At 44.1% G+C, this 23,949-nt stretch overlaps 1 protein-coding gene across 4 annotated transcripts in view; it reads left to right on the plus strand.

Moving 5' to 3' along the window:
* CBFB (core-binding factor subunit beta) overlaps positions 1-23,647 on the plus strand; it is a 31,049-nt gene extending 7,402 nt beyond the window's left edge. Inside the window, exons 4-6 of one of the 4 annotated variants that reach the window (XM_075325805.1) lie at positions 12,295-12,411; positions 12,647-12,775; positions 21,118-23,647. In XM_075325805.1, coding sequence (XP_075181920.1) covers positions 12,295-12,411; positions 12,647-12,772 — 243 coding nt within the window. In that variant the 3' untranslated portion in view covers positions 12,773-12,775; positions 21,118-23,647. Of the gene's footprint in view, positions 1-12,294; positions 12,412-12,646; positions 12,776-21,099 lie in introns of all 4 variants that reach the window. The other 3 variants (XM_075325804.1, XM_075325806.1, XM_075325807.1) reach the window with 3 other exon arrangements.
* The last annotated feature ends 302 nt before the right edge of the window (positions 23,648-23,949 follow it).

Here is a 23,949-nt window from a genome sequence, read left to right on the forward strand (position 1 = left end):
GCAGATCTTCTTTGATGGCTTCATTGTGACTATCCATCTTCCTCTTGATTACATTCCAGAGGTTTTCAATGGGGTTCAGGTCTGGAGATTGGACTGGCCATGACAGGGTTTTGATGTGGTGGTCCTTCATCCACACATTGATTGACCTAGCTGTGTAGCATTGTCCTGCTGGAAAAAAAACAGTCCTCAGAGTTGGGGGAACATTGTCTGAGCAGAAGGAAGCAACTGTTTTTCCAGGATAACCTTGTATGCGGCTTGATTCATACGTCCTTCGCAAAGTTTAATCTGCCCAATTCCAGCCTTGCTGAAGCATCCCCAGATAATCGCCGATCCTCCACCAAATTTGGTCCTCCACAATGGGTGCAAGACACTGTGGCTTGTATGCCTCTCCAGGGCTTCGTCTAACAATTAGATGATTAGATGTTGGGCAAAGCTGAAAAGGACCATGTGCCATGCCACACAGCTAGGTCAATCAATGTGTGGCTGAAGGACCACCACATCAAAACCCTGTCATGGCCAGCCCACTCTCCAGATCTGAACCCCATTGAAAACCTCTGGAATGTAATGAAGAGGAAGATGGATAGTCACAAGCCATCAAACAAAGAAGAACTGCTTACATTTTTGCCCCAGGAGTGGCATAAGGTCACCCAAAAGCAGTGTGAAGACTGGTGGAAAGCAGCCAAGATGCATGAATGCTGGGATTATAAATCATGGTTATTGCACAAAGTATTGATTTCTGAATCTTCCTGAGAAAACAGTATTAATATTGTTTTGTTGGTTCTAAATGATTATGAACTTGTTTTCTGTGCATTATTTGAGGTGTGAAAGCATTGTGCATTGTTTTGTTATTTTGACCATTTCTCATTTTTCAGAAAATAAATACAAAATGTATTGCTTGGGAATTCAGAGACGTTGTCAGTAGTTTATAGAATAAAAGAACAATTTACATTTTACTCAAAAAAAATAGAGAAAAATAAGAAAAATGGACAATTTTGCAGCGGTCTCTTAATTTTTGGCAGAGCTGTATATACACGCACCGTCACTTCCAAAATGTGGAGAAACCTAGTGCATGTGGGGGAAAATGTTTTTTTTTTTTTTTTATTTTGACAATCTCTGCAGCAAGATGTTGAGTCAATAGACAAATCTAAAAGGCAATAGAAATAATTTTATTTTTTCTGATTTTTCATTTTTTGTCCATAGTATAAAAACTCCCTTCTTTCCCAGTGCAGAGATATTTTCCAATGCCAGCCGCTTCTATATATTATTGCACGTGATCCCGTTGCTGGAGGGCGGGCTGATGCAGGCGTAATGTAACACTGGCTGCTTTGTGATGAATGAATAATTGCTGACTGTTCACATTCGTCAGTCACTTTTCCTTTGATTTGCTATAAGGGGATTTCTGGCTCCTGATGAGTCTCCTGTATTCTTTTCTTCATACCCTAACGCAGCTGCTCATCTGTTCATCATCATTGCTGTCGGGTCGGCCTTTTTTTTTTTTTTTGTTCTTTTTTTTCCCCTACACATGATCATTTTCAGCATCTGATCCACCAAATTTGTTTTGCTCTCTACCTTTTAAAAACCACGGCTTAAAGAACATTGCATGGTGCGTTTCTCAGTCTGGCTTCATCAAGGGTTCTTCATCGTGCCCCATTAGACTTTATGGGGATGGTGAGTGCCTAACTGCATTCAGGTTTTTTTTATCATGTATCTTTGTCAGTGACAGAATAGCTGGCCAGACATGACACTATTGCTTTAATGACTTCCTTGTTGAGGTGGATTATCTAACCAGTAGGTCTGGATGAGCAGCAGAGACCAGAGGTGTTGGTGAATTAAGGAATTGCAAAGCTTGAAATGTTGGCCGTCACCTTGGAACGACAGCGCTGGATATGCCGGATGGCATTTTGTAAGGGCCTGAGCTTGATATGCTGTATGGCACCCTTGGAGGGCGGAGCTGGATGCGCCGTATGGCACCCTTGGAGGGCGGAGCTGGGTGCGCCGTATGGCACCCTTGGAGGGCGGAGCTGGGTGCGCCGTATGGCACCCTTGGAGGGCGGAGCTGGGTGCGCCGTATGGCACCCTTGGAGGGCCGAGCTGGGTGCGCCGTATGGCACCCTTGGAGGGCGGAGCTGGGTGCGCCGTATGGCACCCTTGGAGGGCGGAGCTGGGTGCGCCGTATGGCACCCTTGGAGGGCGGAGCTGGGTGCGCCGTATGGCACCCTTGGAGGGCGGAGCTGGGTGCGCCGTATGGCACCCGTGGAGGGCGGAGCTGGGTGCGCCGTATGGCACCCGTGGAGGGCGGAGCTGGGTGCGCCGTATGGCACCCTTGGAGGGCGGAGCTGGGTGCGCCGTATGGCACCCTTGGAGGGCGGAGCTGGGTGCGCCGTATGGCACCCTTGGAGGGCGGAGCTGGGTGCGCCGTATGGCACCCTTGGAGGGCGGAGCTGGGTGCGCCGTATGGCACCCTTGGAGGGCGGAGCTGGGTGCGCCGTATGGCACCCTTGGAGGGCGGAGCTGTGTGCGCCGTATGGCGCCCTGGGAGGGCGGAGCTGGATAAGCTTAAAGGGGGGGGTTCATTCTTATCTGACAGTGTGCAACAGCAGAGCCCATTGTCTTAGCAGAGTTGAGTTTATCAGCCATGTGTTAGTGGCATGGATGACAAAATCTCTAACTAGCCATGCGGCGTGCCATCAGGTTGCCATGATAACCTGATGCGCACAGGGAGTTGGCAGCTGGAGCAGGAAGAAAAGCGCGGCGCTGAGTGTGGGCAGGTGAGTATCCACTCCCCGACCTCGTTATCTTCACACTAATGTTCATGCTTTCTGTGTGTAACTTCCTCATACCCCCTCCATACTGTGCTCTTTTGCGTTTCCTTTACAGAGGTAGTAAAACCAAAATCTCCTTCCTGGGGGGTGGGGAGTCCCCTCACAGGGTGCTGGAGAGTTTGGTTCCAATAAATAGTTTTACAGCTGATTGTGTGGTCTGCCTTATCAGAAGTCACTTCTAAGCTCACTTTGAGAAGGAAACCGTGGTGGGCGAGATACGGTGGGCGCCGAGCGTTCTGCATAATCTCCACTGACCCTCGTATCCGGGAAATGACATACCAGTATTTCTCTGTATATTAATAAATCATGCCAAAATTACTCCACCTTATAAGTGGGGAAATCACCTGAGTGACACAGGAGTGCAGAAATCGGGATCACTCCACGTACATGGGAATGAAAAATCCATTATGGTCCCACTGGTTGCATTGGATTTTTTTATATTTTAATTCGCCTTTTTTGGGGGGGGGGGGGGGGGTCAAATTGACCATAAATGTGTGGTCAATATAAAGGACTGGCACATGACTTATTTCTTCCAAAGACAATACTAAGGTCCAGGGGGCACTCACTGCGAGTGAAAGAAAAGCGATTGCGACAGCTAAATAGGAAAGGGTTCTTTACAGTTAGAGCAGTCAGACTGTGGAATGCCGACCACAAGAGGTAGTAATGGCAGACACTATAACAGCTTTTATATCAGGGCTGGATGATTTCCTCACTACACACAGCATTGTTGGTTATAAATGACTTAGTGACCAAATGTAGAACTGGTGGAGGAAGGGGGAACTGGATGGACAGAGGTTTTTTTTCTTCAACCTAAGTAACTATGTAACTGTATTGGAACAGAAATTATAATTTAAAAAAAAATATAATTACTTGCTGGTAATGTGTTTTTTCGGAACCCATGACAGTACCATGAATATATGGGTGCTGTTATCGGTTCTGAGAAAAAACACATTGTCTATTTTTCCTACCACCCATGACAGCACCTGTATATTCGTGGTACTGTCATGGGTTGTGAAAAACATTACCGGTAAGTAATTATATATATATATATATATATATATATATATATATATATATATAATATATTACATTTATTTTTTTTAACCCCTTAACGACCCTTGACGTACTGGGTACGTCATGGTGACATGGTGCTAAACGACCCATGACGTACCCAGTACGTCATGGCAAAATCGCGGCCCCAGAGCCCCAGTGAGTGCAATCGGTTCACACAAACCGCAGATTCGGGGAGGAGGGGACCTCTGCCTGACTTCAGGAGGGGTTGTGCCTCTTCCCCGGACCTACGGAAGCTGTGATGGCTGACTAACACCGCTCAGCCAAATCACAGCAACTGTAATGTTCCTGCCATTGGAAATGGCTGAAACATTGAAATCCAGCCCTAATCAGTGCAGCATTATTGGCTGGAGCTGGGTGATCGGTGCTTCACCCGCCCCCAGCTCTGATTGGAGAGACCGGCCTTGTGACCGTTCTCTCCAATCACCGTGGATCTGGAGCCGGTGACCACTCCCCTCCGCTTTACTCCATCCGTGGAAGCCGAGGGGAGCGATCCCTGCAAGTGCCCTGGTAAGCCCCTGACCCCGATCCGCTGCAACCGCCGCCAGTCCGCTGCAACCGCCGCCAATCTCCTCTATCTGCTGCAGCCGCCTCAATCTGCCACCACTCCTCCCCCCCCCCCATCAGCCGCTGCCCCCCTCCGTGAGCTGCTGCCCACTCTCTCCCATCCTAATCTGTTGCCCCCTCCACCATCTCCCACCCTGTGCGATCTGCTGCACGCTCTCCGCCATCTCACCTCCCCATCTGCTGCACGCTCTCCGCCATCTCACCTCCCCATCTGCTGCACGCTCTCCGCCATCTCACCTCCCCATCTGCTGCACGCTCTCCGCCATCTCACCTCCCCATCTGCTGCACGCTCTCCGCCATCTCACCTCCCCATCTGCTGCACGCTCTCCGCCATCTCACCTCCCCATCTGCTGCACGCTCTCTGCCATCTCACCTCCCCATCTGCTGCACGCTCTCTGCCATCTCACCTCCCCATCTGCTGCACGCTCTCCGCCATCTCACCTCCCCATCTGCTGCACGCTCTCCGCCATCTCACCTCCCCATCTGCTGCACGCTCTCCGCCATCTCACCTCCCCATCTGCTGCACGCTCTCCGCCATCTCACCTCCCCATCTGCTGCACGCTCTCCGCCATCTCACCTCCCCATCTGCTGCACGCTCTCCGCCATCTCACCTCCCCATCTGCTGCACGCTCTCCGCCATCTCACCTCCCCATCTCCTGCACGCTCTCCGCCATCTCACCTCCCCATCTGCTGCACGCTCTCCGCCATCTCACCTCCCCATCTGCTGCACGCTCTCCGCCATCTCGCCTCCCCATCTGCTGCACGCTCTCCGCCATCTCGCCTCCCCATCTGCTGCACGCTCTCCGCCATCTCGCCTCCCCATCTGCTGCACGCTCTCCGCCATCTCGCCTCCCCATCTGCTGCACGCTCTCCGCCATCTCGCCTCCCCATCTGCTGCACGCTCTCCGCCATCTCGCCTCCCCATCTGCTGCACGCTCTCCGCCATCTCGCCTCCCCATCTGCTGCACGCTCTCCGCCATCTCGCCTCCCCATCTGCTGCACGCTCTCCGCCATCTCGCCTCCCCATCTGCTGCACGCTCCCCCATTTCACCTTCCCCGATCTGCTGCCCCCCTCCCTGATCTGCTGCCCCCTCTGTCACCCTCCCTGATCTGCAGCCTGCTCTCCCATCCTCTTCATCTGAAGCCCCCTCCCCACCTTTCACCCTCCTCGATCTGCTGCCCCCTCCACCACCTCTCACCCTGATCTGCTGCCCGCCCTCTCCCATCCTCCATCTATCTTTTTTTTTTTTTTCTTTTTTTTTCAACCCACCTAGCGCCCCCCCTCCTTTTTGCGGCACATTCGTGTGTGCATCCTGATTTTTTTTTTTTTTACTTTCTGTAAACTAAGAAAGAAATACAAAAAACTTAGTTTAGGGCCAGTAAAATTATACTGTAGTAGTCGTCAACTACAGTATTTTTTTTCTGAATATTGTAAGGGTCAGCCCAGTGCCACACATGAGAGCGATGCACGATTCTCACATCGCATCATCTGGCACAGTCGCTCTCTTCCAGACAGGAGTGTGCGCCTGTGACGGATGATGCGATGCGAGATTCGTGCATCACTCTCACGTGTGGCACTTGCCATAGAGTCAGTTGCAGGCGCTCATTATTATTATTAATAATAATATTATTATTATTATTATTATTATTATTATTATTATTATTATTATTATTATTATTATTATTATTATTTTTTTTTTTTTTCTTTTACTGACATCTGTATTTTTTATTTCGCCAAACTAATTTTTTTGTATGGGAGGGGGGTGCTAGTTTCCAAAATGGGTCACATGTGGGGCAGGTCCATTGTTTAGGCACCTCAGGGGGTCTCCAAATGCAACATGGCGTCTGCTAATAATTCCAACCAATTTTGCTGTGAAATGGCGCTCCTTCTCTTCTGAGCCCCGCCGTGTGCCCAAACAATTGATTTCCACCACATATGAGGTACCTGTGTACTCAGGAGAAATTGCACAATACATTTTATGGTGCATTTTTTTTCCTGATACCCTTGTGGGAAAAAAAACTACTTGTTTGAAAAAAACAATTTCATGGTAAAAAAAAAATAAATTTAATTTCACGGCTGAACATTACAAACTTTTGTGAAGCCTCCAGGGGTTCAAAGTGCTCACTAAACAGCTAGATAAATTCCATGAGGGCTCTAGTTTCCAAAATGGGGTCACTTGTGGGGGAGCTCCATTGTTTAGGCACCTCAGGGGGTCTTCAAACCCGACATGGCGTCCGCTAATGAGTGCAGCTAATTTTGCACTCAAAAATTCAAATGGCGCTCCTTGCCTTCCGAGCCCTGCCGTATGCCCAAACATTTGATTTCCACCACATATGAGGTATCTGCGTACTCAGGAGAAAATGCACAATACATTTTATGGTGCGTTTTTCCTGATACCCTTGTGAAAATGTTAAATTTTTATGGCTAAAGTAACATTTTTTTTTTTTCCCACAATTTTTTTATTTTTTTTTTCTATATTGCTTTGGTTGCTGAGAAGCTCCTAAAGGGTTAATAAACTTCTTGGATGTGGTTTTGAGCAGAGGGAGGGGTGCAGATTTTAGAATGGGGTCTCCTTTTGGGTATTTTCTGTCGCCTAGGTTTCTCAAATCACTCCAAATGTGATGTGGTCCCTAAAAAATTTTTTTTTTGTAAATTTTGTTGGAAAAATGAGAAATTGATGAACTTTGACCCCTTCTAACTTACTAATGGGAAAAAATTTTGTTTCAAAAATTGCGCTGGTATAAAGTAGACATGTGGGAAATATTATTTAGTAACTATTTTGTGTGACATAACTCTCAGATTTATGGGCATAAAATTTCAAATTTTGAAAATTGCGAAATTCTCGCCAAATTTCCACAAATAAACAAACATATCGGCCTAAATTTACCACTGACATGAAGTACAATATGTCACGAAAAAACAGTGTCAGAATCGCCAGGATCCGTTGAAACATTCCAGAGTTATAACCTGTCAAAGTGACACTGGTAAAAATTGCAAAAAATGGCCGGGTCTTTAAAGGGAACCGGTCATCAGAAATTTTGCACTAAACCTTAAAGATTCCCCCTCTGCAGCTCCTGGGCTGCATTCTAGCAATGTTCCTGTTGTTTGTGCCCCCTTTCTGACCAAAATAAAGACTTTTGTAAAGTGGTACCTTTTTGTATTCAGATCTTGATAATGGTACACGGGGGCGGGCTCTCTGGTGGCCGTTAGTCGGCCTCCGTGTCGCTTCAGGCCGTCCCCCATCGCGCAATTTCAAAGAGGTGACGTGAGGTAAGCTGGCCAGGACTTGCGCAGAACGGTGGAGGCGGCGGTGAAAGCGCGACCACGAGATTATGGGCGGGTACTTGCTGATGAAAGTCACAGCGCCGCCCATAATCTCGCACATGCGCAACACGTCACCAGCGGTCACACTGTGCACCAGAGAGCCCGCCCCTGTGTACCATTATCAAGATCTGAATACAAAAAGGTACCACTTTACAAAGTCTTTATTTTGGTCAGAAAGGGGGCACATAAACAACAGGAACATTGCTAGAATCCAGCCCAGGAGCTGCAGAGGGGGAATCTTGAAGGTTTAGTGCAAAATTTCTGATGACAGGTTCCCTTTAAGGTGAAAACAGGCTGGGGGCTGAAGGGGTTAATATTATTATTTTTTTTTTTTTTTCTTTCTTTCTTTATTAATTTATTTTTTTAGATTATATTTGTGTTCCAAGAAAGCAAAGTGTGGGACAGTGTACACTTTTTTTTTTTTTTTTTGCGCATCCTCAGAGGACTTGAGCAGTACACCACAATACTAATTGTATTTTGATGTATTGTAAAATTGTTGAGTGACTGATCTTCTATGAAACCCAGCCACGGGCTTCCCAGGTATACAAACATGACATGGCTATGGGTTTGAAGGGGACACTTTTTCCGGGCTGTCATTATTGACCGTGGCATCTAAGTGGTTAAACCACTGCATTTTGGGCAGGCTTTTATTTCCTGCAGATAGCTTTAGGTCCCAGCTGCATTCACACTCTGCAGCAAAAATTAAAGCATGATGGCCACAATGTGTGACCGTTGCTGCATGGAGAGGGCTCAGCTCCTGTACACACAGTGCACATGTAGCTTGGAAACGCAATTCTCCTTTTGCAGGTTGTTGTCATCACTTTATATGGAAAAGGTGTTTTTTTTTTTGTTTTTTTTTTTTTTACACATTTTTTCTTCCATTTTTCCATCTAAGCATCACATCAGTGAACACTCCTGCCATAAAACTTTGCTGCCTTTTAGTTATTAATACACCGAGCGCCTGATCCATCACCAGACCTCGCTCTGTGAACCGATTAATCACTGTCACCCGCAAGATGTTGGGTTTTCGGTTATCCGGGAGGGCAGAACTGTGACCAGTCTGGTGGAGAAGTAATAAATTACATTTCATAGGCAGCAATGGAAATATTGTATTTCTAAAATAGCAGTTCTAATTGCTAATACAAGAGTGTATCACATTCAGTTTGTGTAGAACTAGCCTCTAAACCAGGGGGGGGAATCATTCGGTAGAGACAAGGCCGCGTTCACACTTCTGTGTGTCCCATAGACTTTCATGGCTGAGTCTGATCCGCAAAATGGACTGTGATCATAGAAGCTAAACCAGCAATGAGGAGCACTTCTCTTTTTTTATTTTGCTTTTCCAGATTTGCGTTGGTCTGGCGCGCAGTTGACTTTTTGCGATGTTAGTTATTAAAACAGTAAGTTGTACCGAAGACAGATGTATTGTACCGAAGACAGATGTATATTACACTGCTTGTCTACTGAAAATGGCGAAATTCATCACAGCTCAAATAATGTTTATAGAACTCAAGAAGTGGGAAGTCTGCAGCATATAAATCACATAGGAGACGCGGAGGCTGCCGTGTGCATCCCGCAGGAAACGCGGAGGCTGCCGTGTGCATCCCGCAGGAGACGCGGAGGCTGCCGTGTGCGTCCCGCAGGAGACGCGGAGGCTGCCGTGTGCGTCCCGCAGGAGACGCGGAGGCTGCCGCGTGCGTCCCGCAGGAGACGCGGAGGCTGCCGCGTGCGTCCCGCAGGAGACGCGGAGGCTGCCGCGTGCGTCCCGCAGGAGACGCGGAGGCTGCCGCGTGCGTCCCGCAGGAGACGCGGAGGCTGCCGCGTGCGTCCCGCAGGAGACGCGGAGGCTGCCGCGTGCGTCCCGCAGGAGACGCGGAGGCTGCCGCGTGCGTCCCGCAGGAGACGCGGAGGCTGCCGCGTGCGTCCCGCAGGAGACGCGGAGGCTGCCGCGTGCGTCCCGCAGGAGACGCGGAGGCTGCCGCGTGCGTCCCGCAGGACTACTACAGTGGTTTTCTACTACCCGTTCACTAGAACCTTGACTATATTTGAGGCGGCTTGGGGGGGCGTCACCTCCTAGGGGTTGGCCTGAATGGGCGTCGCCTTCTAGGGGGCGGCTTAGGGGGGGGAGTGTCGCCTCCTAGGGGGCGGCGCCTCAGCTTAAGACATACTGTATTTTATTTCACTTTTGCACCATTTTGGGTTTTGTTAGCTTGTTTCCATGCATAGTAAACTTTGATGTGGTCTTAAATCAGCTCAGAGGAGCGCAAAAAAAATGGATGAAAAGTTACACGCTCCCCAGACCATCATAGCGCGCTCACTGATGGATTCTCAGTTAACTCATTCTGCAGCCAGCAATAGGCAGTGCAACCCAGAGGTTATAGAAGGCAAACAGGAGAAAATCTTTAATGGAGCTCAATGTAGCTACTGTAATTGGGGTTAAAAATCACTTACAATTCTCGCTGGCACTTTGGCAGCGTCCTGTGACTGGTTTGGGGTCTGTGTGTGAATAATTGGTGTCAGATCTGTGCAGCAGTTACTCAGTTAATTGATGAAACCACTTTCCTCGGCCCTTGTCCAACTTGAGCTCAAATTTCCCCGTGGCCCTGCACCCTCTGAATTCCTCATTAATCCTGCAGTCCTTGGCACGTGGCCCACAGTAAATGGTTGTGTTTTCTGAGTGTGCCAGGTCTATCTACGTGTGTCTGACAACCTCCTAAAGCTGCGTGAAGATGGCGGAGACAGAAAATAACATATTGTTTAGGGGTTTTCTGTCCGCAGGCACAGTTAAAATAAAAAATAAATAAGCCTGTTCTTTGTTCACCCTCCCCGGGTCCAGCAGTCTCCACCACTGCTCCCGTCTACCAGGGCTAAGCCACTAAGGTCACTGATCGGCTGCAGCAGGTCAGAGCGCTGCGAAGAATAACAGACAACATGTGAACGAAGCCTAAATGTGTTTTTGTTGTTCTTGTGATTTTTTTTTTTTTTTTTAATAGATTTTATTTTCTAAATCATGTTAATTAAATAAAATCTGAAATCTAGCTATTTTCACATCGGCTACTAACCCTGATAAATAAACCCATAGTCTGTTTTCTGTGGCAATCCCTATTCAGTTTTCTTTAAGAATAATATTATTAGATTTATCAGATTACTAATATGTATTATTTTTTTAGATTATTATTTTTATTAGATTATTATAACATTAATTTTAAGATAATATAGTTATGTAAATAATAAAAAAGTAACATTCTATTTGAATTAATAATATAGTAATAAATATTAGTAATATTATTAAATCTAAATAAAAATCTTCTAATATTAATATATTATAATATAAATAATCTAATACGATTATCCGATTATTACTAATATTTTAGATTATTTTTATTACTATTTTTTATTATAAGATTTTTAAATTTATTTTTAATATAGTACTATTAGTAATCTAAATAAAAAATAATCTAATGTAGTAAATATTAGTAATTGATAATTTTAATAAAAATATAAATAATCTAATGTTAAATATTATCATTATTATTTAAAAATATTTATTTATTTTTATATTCAAATTACTAATTATTACTACATTAGATTACTTATTTAGATTACATTATTAGATTATTTTAGATTATTTTTATCTTGTATTATTACTAATAGTACTATTAGTTAAAAATAAATTAAAAAAATCTTATAATAAAAAATAAAAATCTAAAATATTAGTAATCTGATATTAGAATATTATTTATATTATATTATGTATTAAGAATATTAGATTTTTTTAGATTTAATATTACTAATATTTATATTAGATTATGAATTCAAATTATAAGAATGTTAAATGTTTTGATTATTTACATTTATTACTATATTATCTTAAAATTAATGTTATAATAATCTAATAAAATAATTAGTAATCTGATATAAATCTATTAATAAATATTATTATTATTTATTATTATTATTTTAGAAATTTGATTTTCATGAAAGGGTTAAAAATGCATCCCCTTTACAATTGGCATAACTTGCTGATGTTTGTGGTCTGATCTTTGGGACCCCAATGCTTTTTAACCCTGAGAATATGGCTCTGCACCCCTGCCCTGTGTAAAACGGCGTTGCGCATGCTCGACATCTGCTCGATTCATTATGTATGGGACTGGTGGAAATAGCCAAGGTGGAGCATGCGCACCTCCGTTCAATTCAGAATGGGGATGCAGATCTCTGTTCTCAAGATCGCTGAGGTTAAGAGCGGTCTCCCCCCTTAATAGTTATGGGAAGATCGTTCCCCAGTGGTGAGAGTAGCAGCATTGACACTTACGCTATTCACTACATTGGGCACTACGTAGTCTGGGTTGTAAGCCTCTTTCCTTCTCCTTAGGACCTGGAGCCTTCTTGACTGCACAAGTTCTGCAGACTGAGACATGAGATGTCTGCGGTCAAGGCAGTGAGGGGTTGTTAAAGGGTTAATAGCTGAGAGGTTGAGGATGAGAATAATTGGGTTCTCGGTTCTGTTTTCAGGTCCATTTAAAGGCTCCAATGATCCTGAACGGAGTGTGTGTGATGTGGAGGGGATGGATTGACCTCCAGCGCTTGGACGGGATGGGCTGCTTAGAGTTTGATGAAGACCGAGCGCAGGTGAGTACAGATCCCCCTCCTCTCCCCGCATTCATTATGTGCGTTGCATAACACCACCCGGGATGGATTTAATAATAGACACTAAGTGCACAGTCATTATACCGCTCGCTGGATGAGAACCCACCATTACTTAATATTATTTTTGGATGCAACCTTTGTAGAAAAATATACAAAAAAAACTAGCTTGCCGTTCTGGAAAGTTGGCATAGTGACTGTTGTTCCTGTTTGCTCTCAGCACGAGGACGCCCTGGCGCAGCAGGCCTTCGAGGAAGCGCGCAGGAGAACCCGAGAGTTTGAAGACAGAGATCGCTCTCACCGGGAGGAAATGGAGGTGAGAGTTTTACGACCACGCTGCCCTTAACTGGTCAGTACCCCTTGGAAATAACTACTACTTGTGTGCATGAGCGGTGGGCGCCAGATCCGAGGGGAGGGCCGTGCATTTTCACTGATCAGACTATGAATCCACGTAATGATTGGGTGGGGGGGAGCTTCTTTACCCTTCCACTTCCAGAATACCGTATTTTTCAGACTATAAGACACACCTGACCATAAGACGCACCCTGGTTGTAGAGGAGGAAAATAGGAAAATAAAATTTTAACTAAAAAATGTGGTCATGACACACTACTATGGGGCGAGGATCTGCAGCTGACACTATTTTGGGGGTAATGTCCCCAAATTCTCTACTAAGGTACTTCATTCTGGTAACGATCCTCCTGCCTTGTATATGATCCTGCTCATATACCCCCATCCTGCTCATATACCCCCATCCATCCTGCTCATATACCCCCTATCCATCCTGCTCATATACCCCCTATCCATCCTGCTCATATACCCCCTATCCATCCTGCTCATATACCCCCTATCCATCCTGCTCATATACCCCCTATCCATCCTGCTCATATACCCCCTATCCATCCTGCTCATATACCCCCTATCCATCCTGCTCATATACCCCCTATCCATCCTGCTCATATACCCGCCATCCTTCCTGCTCATATACCCGCCATCCTTCCTGCTCATATACCCCCTATCCATCCTGCTCATATACCCCCTATCCATCCTGCTCATATACCCCCTATCCATCCTGCTCATATACCCCCTATCCATCCTGCTCATATACCCCCTATCCATCCTGCTCATATACCCCCTATCCATCCTGCTCATATACCCCCTATCCATCCTGCTCATATACCCCCTATCCATCCTGCTCATATACCCCCTATCCATCCTGCTCATATACCCCCTATCCATCCTGCTCATATACCGGCCATCCTTCCTGCTCATATACCGGCCATCCTTCCTGCTCATATACCGGCCATCCTTCCTGCTCATATACCGGCCATCCTTCCTGCTCATATACCCGCCATCCTTCCTGCTCATATACCCGCCATCCTTCCTGCTCATATACCCGCCATCCTTCCTGCTCATATACCCGCCATCCTTCCTGCTCATATACCCGTCATCCTTCCTGCTCATATATCCCCCATCCATCCAGCTCATAATATATCCCCCATCCATCCAGCTCATAATATACCCCCCCATCCATCCTGCTCATAACTTACCCCCCATCCATCCTGCTCATAACATACCCCCCATCCATCCTGCTCATAACATACCCCCCATCCATCCTGCTCATAACATACCCCCCATCCATCCTGCTCATAACATACCCCCCATCCATCCTGCTCATAACATACCCCCCATCCATCCTGCTCATAACATACCCCCCATCCATCCTGCTCATAACATACCCCCCATCCATCCTGCTCATAACATACCCGCCATCCTTCCTGCTCATACACCCACCATCCTTCCTGCTCATACACCCCCCCCATCCATCCTGCTCATATACCCCCCCCATCCATCCTGCTCATATACCCCCCATCCTTCCTGCTCATATACCCGCCATCCTTCCTGCTCATATACCCGCCATCCTTTCTGCTCATACACCCCCCATCCATCCTGCTCATATACCCCCCATCCTTCCTGCTCATATACCCGCCATCCTTCCTGCTCATATACCCGCCATCCTTCCTGCTCATATACCCGCCATCCTTCCTGCTCATATACCCGCCATCCTTCCTGCTCATATACCCGCCATCCTTCCTGCTCATATACCCACCATCCTTCCTGCTCATATACCTGCCATCCTTCCTGCTCATATACCCGCCATCCTTCCTGCTCATATACCCGCCATCCTTCCTGCTCATATACCCGCCATCCTTCCTGCTCATATACCCGCCATCCTTCCTGCTCATATACCCGCCATCCTTCCTGCTCATATACCCGCCATCCTTCCTGCTCATATACCCGCCATCCTTCCTGCTCATATACCCGCCATCCATCCAGCTCATATACCCCCCATCCATCCAGCTCATAATATACCCCCCATCCATCCAGCTCATAATATACCCCCCATCCATCCAGCTCATAATATACCCCCCATCCATCCAGCTCATAGCATATCCCCCATCCATCCTGCTCATAACCTACCCCCCATCCATCCTGCTCATAACATACTCCCATTCTGGTATATGGCCTGTATCCTGTGGCACAGAAAAAAAAAATAAACGTTTATACTCTTTTCCTCACTCCCTGCAGCACCAATCATCTTCCTCTGTCTCAGCAGCAGCGCCGCTGAGTGGAGCCGTCCCCGTGTGTGGAGCCGTCACCGTTGTCTGCAGCATCGCGATGCCTTCCTGTCTGTGCCGGTCAGCTGATCTGTGTGGACACTAGCGGCGCGCACAGAGATGACGTCATTGCTGTGCTCACCGCTCTATACACAGATCAGCTGACCGGCCCAGACAGGAAGACATCGCGATGCTGCAGACAACGGTGACTGCTCCACACACGGGGACGGGTCAGTACACTGATTCACTGCACCCCGTGCTGATAATGATGCGCGGGGGGCAGTGAATACAGCCGCATGATCACTCCAGGCTGTAGTTGCTAGCGGTGATCATGAGGGCAGGCTGTTAATTATGCGCGCAGAGCCTCCCCCCGCCCATCACCCCGCCCACCTGTCAGCACCGGCTTCACCGCTGAGACATGGGCGGGAGGATGGGCGTGCATATGTAATGAGCGGACCCACGTGGTCACGGCAGGCGCTGCTACAGCCTGCTCGTGCCCCCGATGACCCGCTCCACCGCAGCACCCTCATTCCCCGCAGCCATATTCAGACCATAAGACGCACCCCCCACTTTCCCCCAACATTTGGGGGGAAAATAGTGCGTCTTATGGTCTGAAAAATACGGTATATTATTTCACTTTTCCCTCCGGCACTTTACAATCATAGGCGCCTTCATGTTTGTTTTATGTATGCAGACATCTGTGTATCACAGTCAAAGAATAGACCGCCATGTACAGGACCGGCTGCAGGTATCCTGACTGACCTGAGCAGCCTCATCGGCAGGAGACCCGCCGTCGGCTCATGCGTCACTGTCTGTCCTCGGACTGTGCTACACAGACATCTGAATTCAGCCTAAAAGTCTGACCTTGTAGAGAATATCCTTGTACGTATCTTTACTAGAACTAAATAAACAATCCAGAGGCCAGCAAACATTTGAGCCCTAGTCAACAAATGGGTTGGTTAGTTGTATGGTGTAAACGCTCATATTTCTCCCTGATTAGAAATGGGATGGAGGGGTGATAACATGTAGAAAAGTCCCCATATTCATCTCCCACCCCCAGAGTGGTATAAAGGGATAACGTGTAGAAAAGTCCTAATATTCCTCCCCCAAGAGTTGCAGAAGGGGATGATGCCATGTAGAAAAGTCCCTATATTTCTCTCCTACCAAAAAGTTCCATAAAGAGGTGATAACCTGTACAAAAGTGATGTTCATTCTTTTCTCCGAGCTGCTTAAGTTAGTGATATACAGAATTGTGTGTATGTATGTATGTATGTATATATTTATATAGAGATATAGATATATAGATATATATATAGATAGAGAGAGATATATATATATATATATATATATATATATATATATATATATATATATATATATATATATATATATATATATATATATATATATATATATATATATATATATATATATATATATATATATATATATATATTTAGCTGTACTACCCGGCTTCGCCCGGGTTAATAACTGCTGTTAACAAAATAGAATGTATTAACAAAAAATGTATTCTGCACACAAAAACCACAAAACAAATCGAAATGTAATTATTAAATTGTTGCCTATATTAACCAATCAGAGCTCAGATTAATTAACTGTAGCAAAATAGAAGCTAAGCTGTGATTGGTTGCTATTGGCAGCCTGATAAATCTCCAGGCAGCAGAAAGCCCTCCCCCCTGACAGTATATATTAGCTCACACATACACATATAGACAGGTCATGTGACTGACAGCTGCCGTATTTCCTATGTGGTACATTTATTGTTCTTGTAGTTTGGCTGCTTATTAATCAGATTTTTATTTTTGAAGGATAATACCAGACTTGTGTGTGTTTAGGGTGATTATGTGGCGAGGTTGGTGTATGTGTGGTGAGATGTGTGCTGAGGGTGGTATAGGTGTTCAAGCACGTGGTAGTGTGTGGTGCATTTTGTGTGTGTGTTCATATCCCCATGTGCGGTGAGTATTCCATGTCGGGGCCCCACCTTAGCAACTGTACGGTATATACTCTTTGGCGCAATCGCTCTCATTCTTTAAGTCCCCCTTGTTCACATCTGGCAGCTGTCAATTTGACCCCAACACTTTTCGTTTCACTTTTTCCCCATTATGTAGATAGGGTCAAAATCGATTGGTAAATTGGAACGCGCGGGGTTAAAATTTCGCATCACAACATAACACCCGGCGCTCCCCGGGATAGTAACTGTCTCTCTGTTTCTCTCCCATTCTCTGTCTCTGTATATATCTCTCTGTATCTCTATCTCTGTCTGTCTGTCTCTGACTGTCTCTGTCACTTTCCCTGTCTGTCTATCTCTGTCACTTTCCCTGTCTATCTCTGTCTCTTTCTCTGTCTATCTCTGTCTCTGTCTCTTTCCCTGTCTGTCTGTCTCTTTCCCTGTCTGTCTGTCTCTTTCCCTGTCTGCATTGTGACACGCCAACATTCCATATAAGGGCGTGGCTGCACATTCTTCTGAAGTTCTGGCTGCACTGTGTCTCCCAGCTCCATTCGCTTTAATGGAGGCAGGTTTTTTGGTGAATAACTGTAAAGCACTGGGTTAAAATTTCCCCTCAAAACATAGCCTATGACGCTCTCTGGGTCCAGAAGTGTGAGTGTGCAAAATTTTGTGGCTGTAGCTGCGACGGTGCAGATGCCAATCTCGCACGCACACACACACACACACACACACACACACACACACACACACACACACACACACACACACACACACACCGCGCGCGCCCCCCTTTATATATTAGAGAGAGATATAAAGATAGAGATTAGATAGAGGTAGCGATATAAAGATAGATATATAGATATAGATATATATAATATATGTGTGTATATAATATATTTATCTCTGTAACACCCCTCCGAATTACACAAGGGGGTGATAACATATAGAAGAGTGTCCATATTGCTCTCCTACCCCCCCAAAGTTGCATAAGAACTATTCTATACAAGTTATCATGTATAATTCTTCTACACCCCAGAATTGCACTGGGGGTGATAACATGTAGAAAAGTCTCTTTATTCCTGTCCTACCCTCCAGAGTTGCATAAGGGGGTGATAAGTAGAAAGGTCCCCATATTCCTCTTACCCTCCAGAGTTGCATGAAGAAGGGGGATAACCTGTAGAAAAGCTCCTGTATTCTTCACATTTGTTGCTAGGAATAAATTAGTTTGTGTTTTTTATGGGAGGGGTTTTTTTGTTTTTTTTCTAACAACCAAGAGGGAAACTGATTTTTTTTGTCTCTTACCAATGGGAATATTTTACTTGTAATGAACCATAAAAGACTTGGAATGGATGATTCTCATCCACAAAAACAGATGTAAATGGCATATGCACAGAGTTTATCTGAATCCTGTTTAAGCAAAAAAAAAAAGCAACAAAGCCTGAATGAGCAAAACTTGTGTGACTATGCTCATATATAGATTTCCCTCTGGTTTTCTGCAAAAGTGCAATTTTTCTGCCTTTTTTGTGTAGTTGGTGAATTTGTCACTTGCCCCCAAAATAAGTTCACTTTCAATATTCCCCTGATCCTGATGCACTTTTTGCTTTGCGCTGCGTCGCTCCATTGCAGAGATATTGACATTTGTTTCTTCTGGAGCTCAATATGTGAAATCTCTGCTTTGCAATCCAACAAGGTGTTTCTTCAGAGTCTTCTCTGATGTGTGCTTTTTCATCACCCCCTCCCAGATGCTGCCAACCACAGCTTGACCGTATTTGAGAATGGTAGATCAGCTGCCATGCTGTGATTGGCAGCATCTGGGAGAGACTGGGGGAAACTCACGCCCCAGAGAAGACTCTGAAGAAACTCCCAGTTGGGCTGCAAAGGAAAGATTTCACATATTGCGCTCCAGAAGAAACTAATGGGAATATTTCAGCACTGGCGCGACAGTGCAAAATGGAAATAATCTGCAGGACGGAGGTTTTATTAAAAAAAAAAAAATAATAATAATTTAAGCAAGTGACCGGTCCTCTTTAAATACAGGCGGTAACACTGGTTTGGTGCTACTGTACATCAGTAATTCAGTGTCTTTACAAAGGTATGTAACGTTTTATGTAGATTAGATATTTATGTAGCCTGTCGTTAGGACATTCACATTAATTAATGATGATGTATCATAAGAGCAGAAAGGTGTTAAATGCTTAAGGCGGTCTCTTCCTCTTTGAGTCCCATGTACTGCCATTGAAAGCAACTGCTCCTGCTTTTTCTACTAACCAAATGTTTTGTCCTTCCTCTAAAAGCTATTGCAGCGTCAGCCACCTATTTTTTTTTTTTTTTTTCCTTCTACCACAAGTCTGCCGGCTCGGCCTCTTTTCCTTACCACAATGTATCAACTTGTGATTTCAGATTGGTGCAAATGCACACAATGCAAAAATGATGGGACTGCAGCGCCCTCTGCTGTTCAGATGTTGAATTGCAGGATTGGGTTTAAAAATGCAGTGTGTGTGTGTGTGTGTGTGTGTATAAAAAAAATTTATATGTGTATTACGTGTGTGTGAAGATGAAAAAAGCATGTGTATACATATATAATATATAAATATATTTATATATTATATTTATATCTTATATAAAATTATACATTTTTTTTATTGTCTTCACTAATTCTATAATGTGTGTGGATGTATATATGTATGTATGTAAAATATATATATTATATATATGTGTGTGTGTGTGTGTGTATATATATATATATATATATATATATATATATATATATATATATATATATATATATATATATATATATATATATATATATATATATATATATATATATATATATATATAATAAATTAATATATAAATACACACATATACATATATATATATAGTGTGTGTGTATTTATATATTAATTATAATATATATATATATTATAATTATATATAAATACACACACACTATATATATATATATATATATATATATATATATATATATATATATATATATATATATATATATATATATAATGTGTGTGTGTATTTATATATTAATTTATTATATATATATGTATACACATGTATATATGTGTGTATAATATATATATATATATATATATATATATATATATATATATATATATATATATATATATATATATATATATATATATATATATATATATATATATATATATATATTAGTATTTTAGTATTTAAAAAAAATATGTATAATATTCTTTCATTACAATTTTTTAATACTGATACGTATGGTATTTAATTTTCTTAATATAATTTTTCCACTATAAAATATCTATTTATAGTAACAAAAATTATATATACTATTAAAAAGTATATGTGTATGTGTATATATATGTATGTGTGTGTATGTATATGTGTATATCTGTATATCGCTATCTAAAATTAATAATTTATTTATTTTTTTATTTACTACACACAATTCATGAAATGTGTTTATATTTGAAAAAGTAGAACTTTAAAGGTTGTTAATATTGCCAGCCTATCCTGCGGTAGGTTTCTAAAAACAGAGGTTGGGGGAGGGGGGGGGTCAAGTCCTGAAACCGTGACCAATCGGCTGATTGACTGTGGTTCTGGCTTGTAGGTTCTGATCTGGAATAAATCCTAAGTCCTATGAAATGGCTTGATAAAAGGCCACTTTTGCCTTGTAGGATTGCTACTTCCAGTAGGTGTCGCTAGAGTTTGTCTCCTTCCTCCCTGAGGAGACAATTTGATTATTTCCCAGAGGAGCTATAAGACTCCTCGCCATGGTTTGTCAGGTCTCCGCAAGGAGAATAGTCTTTCCCATTAATCTGGCTGGCACAGCGCCATACACAGTGCAGTGGCCAATAATGGAACTTCAAGCTCACTTGCAATACCGTTCATGGCCACTGCACAATGTATGGCGCTGTGCATTGTGGTATCCTCAATCAGATGATTGGTCAGGGTGCCACAGCCAGATTTAACGTCCTAGAAGCCCCTTTTTCCACCTGCTCGCACCCTTTTCCTGTATGTGCTTGTGTCTGTATCGTGCGTTCTGTCTCTTTCACATGATCTATGTCTCTAACTTTAAACAGAATTTCTCTCTGGTGTAGGCTCGGCGGCAACAGGATCCCACCTCCGGCCTGGGCAGTGGAGACGACCTGAAGTTACGCTAACCCTGACTCCACCTCCAGCTTCCATTATACCCGTGACCTGCCCGCCCAGGAGAATAGAAGCCTTGGACCATTTCATCTCAGCACCTGCTCCGAACCCTGCACCCTCCCAACGACGGTTCCCCTCCCCTCCCCTCTTGTCTATGCAAGCTTTTAGCCGCATGTGATGTGCACTCAGGCGGCTGTAGGTTTTTATTTAGTTTCCTGATAATTTAGGTCAATGGTGTTTTTTTTTTTTTTGTTTTTTTTTTGTTACGGTAAATGTTGTGCTTTCTGCTTTTATTCCGGTTATGTATCCACAAGGCTGTACTGGTGTTAGGTCAGTTACAGAAGCACCGCTGTTACACGGCTCTTGCTGGACGATGCTATTTGCAGGAAGGGTTAATGCTCCTTTTGCAATCACATTGATGCCTTTTTATATTATTTTGTATAATTCTTATGTTTTTCAATTTTTTTGTTATTTACGTTAATGTTTTTTCTAATTATTTGTACCTTTTTGTAAAGCATTGCCGAATATCGGTACGGTGTCACGCGCCCTGTGTTGGCTTTAGACAGTCACAAACATTATTGCACTTCCCAAAAAAAAATCATTTTTTTTTCTTTTTCACAATACAAAACAATTGACAGAAAAGCGTCAGAAAAACTTTAAATATTTTCAAATATCTTGAATATATGCAGCAATAAACACCAAGGGGCGCACAGACGTCAAGAACTGGAGACTAGTTGCTATCAGACAATCGGTAAAAAAAAAAAATGTTTTTCCATTGACAGCGTGTCCCCGTCCACCAGTCACAGAGGGGCTCAGGAGGGTCACAGGATGGGGTGTGTTGGCAGTGGGTGCCATTGACCTGACTGCGGGTTCCATTGAATCGCCCGTGGTTGATGTGATGAACTGCAAGAACATGGCCGCGAAGGTGGCGCATGTGCAGATGGACATGGAGTCCTATCTGCGCATGCGCTGCCTCCACGGCCATGTTCTTGAAGTCAATCTCGTCAACCACGGGCAAGTCAACTGAGCCCACAGTCAGGTCAATGGCAACGTCCGATGAGACACCCCATCCTGTGACCCTCCTGAGTTGCTCCACTGCAGTCACACCCCAGCAGCCCGCCGGCAGATCAATGGCACACACTGCTGAGACCCCCAAGCCCTCAGTATTGCCGACCCTCTTGAGCCGCAACACCCCCTCCTCTGAGCTCACAGTTAGATCAATGGCACCTGCTGCTGAGACACCCTGCCGCGATCCTCCAGAGTTGCTCCACTTCAGTGACACCCTCGCAGTCCACCAGCAGAACAATGGCACTTGCCGCCGCGACACCCCCCAAACCCTCAGTATCGCCAACCCTCTTGAGCCGCAACACCCCCTCCGCTGAGCCCGCAGCATCACTGACCCTGCCTCCTGTGACCTTCCGGAGTCACTCCCCCTGGTGAGATATTATAAGATGTTCTAGGGACTCTCATATTAACATTTAAAAATTATTTTTTCCTATTTTCCTCCTCTACATTTGGGGTGAGTCTTATAAAGCAAAAAATACTGTGGTTTTGTATTTTATTTTTTATTTTATTTATTTATTTTTCTTACACCCTACAAGTTAATTTAGCCTGCAAGGAAATAAAAATAAACTTGTTCCTTTGCAAAAATAAGCTTAGGATATATATATATATATATATATTATTTATTTTAATAAAATACATGATGGGAGAAAGATGTGACGAATTCCCAAAAAACCGTCTCGCCCCGTCTCTGCTTGCGGGTGACTGGCATTTCCGCCTTGAGCAGACTCTGACAGGCTGGTTCCTGGCGACATGACGCCTGACAACTTTTGGAGAAAATGAAATCTCACATGACCGTAATGTGACAGCGCCGAAAAGGAGAAGTCGGTCCAGACACAAACACCCCCCCCCCCTCTCAATCTTCACTTTGTAAGGATGGTACAGATTAAGTCAGGCTGTTCTAGAAGACTGAGTATATTCACACGTAGCAGATTTGTTGCAAAAGTCTGCACGACCGCCCTATTCCTCAGAATGTACTTTACAGAAAATTCCACCAAATATTATTTTGTGACTGAATACAGTATATTGTATATATCAATTTCCACCCTTCATTAAACGGGGCTGACATTTCACTCTTGAAGCTTTTTTTTTTTTTATATATACATTTTTATTATCTTAGCGGCAGCTTTATGTTACTGTTGTTTTTACTTTGCATTTGATACCAACCTCACCCATTACTGTACAGCCGTGTGGAAGATTTCTGCAATATGAAACAATCCATCATCTCCAAAATGTGGGTGCCTGATATTTCACCAAAAAATGATGTATCTACCTGGATGCCATAGGTCACCCAGCAACTGAACGGTTAATCGCTTTAAGACCTACATGTCTGTATGTTTGTCGCAGTGAATAATGTATGACGTGGACCTGTAAACTGATCGGTTTTAATAAACGGCTGATATTGTCATCACATCCAGACTTTGCTCCATTGATTCTTTGAGCCTTGATTAAGGTGGCGTCCCCTCTAATATGTGCGCCGAGTCTGGTACTGCAGCTCTGCCATATGAGCTGGAGTACCCCATAAAAATGTCAAGGCCTCCAGTAACAGACGCAGCAAAGCCACCCCACAGCATTATGCCTCCTCCACCATGCTTAACTGTGGGTAGGGTGTTCTTTTCCTTTTATAAGCTTCATTGCGCCGTCTGTGAACAAACTGTTGCCACAAAGGTCTATTTTTGTTTTCTGTCCACAGGACATTTTCCCACAAGGATTGTGGTTTG

Source organism: Anomaloglossus baeobatrachus, chromosome 10 (assembly GCF_048569485.1).
Source record: "Anomaloglossus baeobatrachus isolate aAnoBae1 chromosome 10, aAnoBae1.hap1, whole genome shotgun sequence".
NCBI classification, from domain to species: domain Eukaryota; kingdom Metazoa; phylum Chordata; class Amphibia; order Anura; family Aromobatidae; genus Anomaloglossus; species Anomaloglossus baeobatrachus.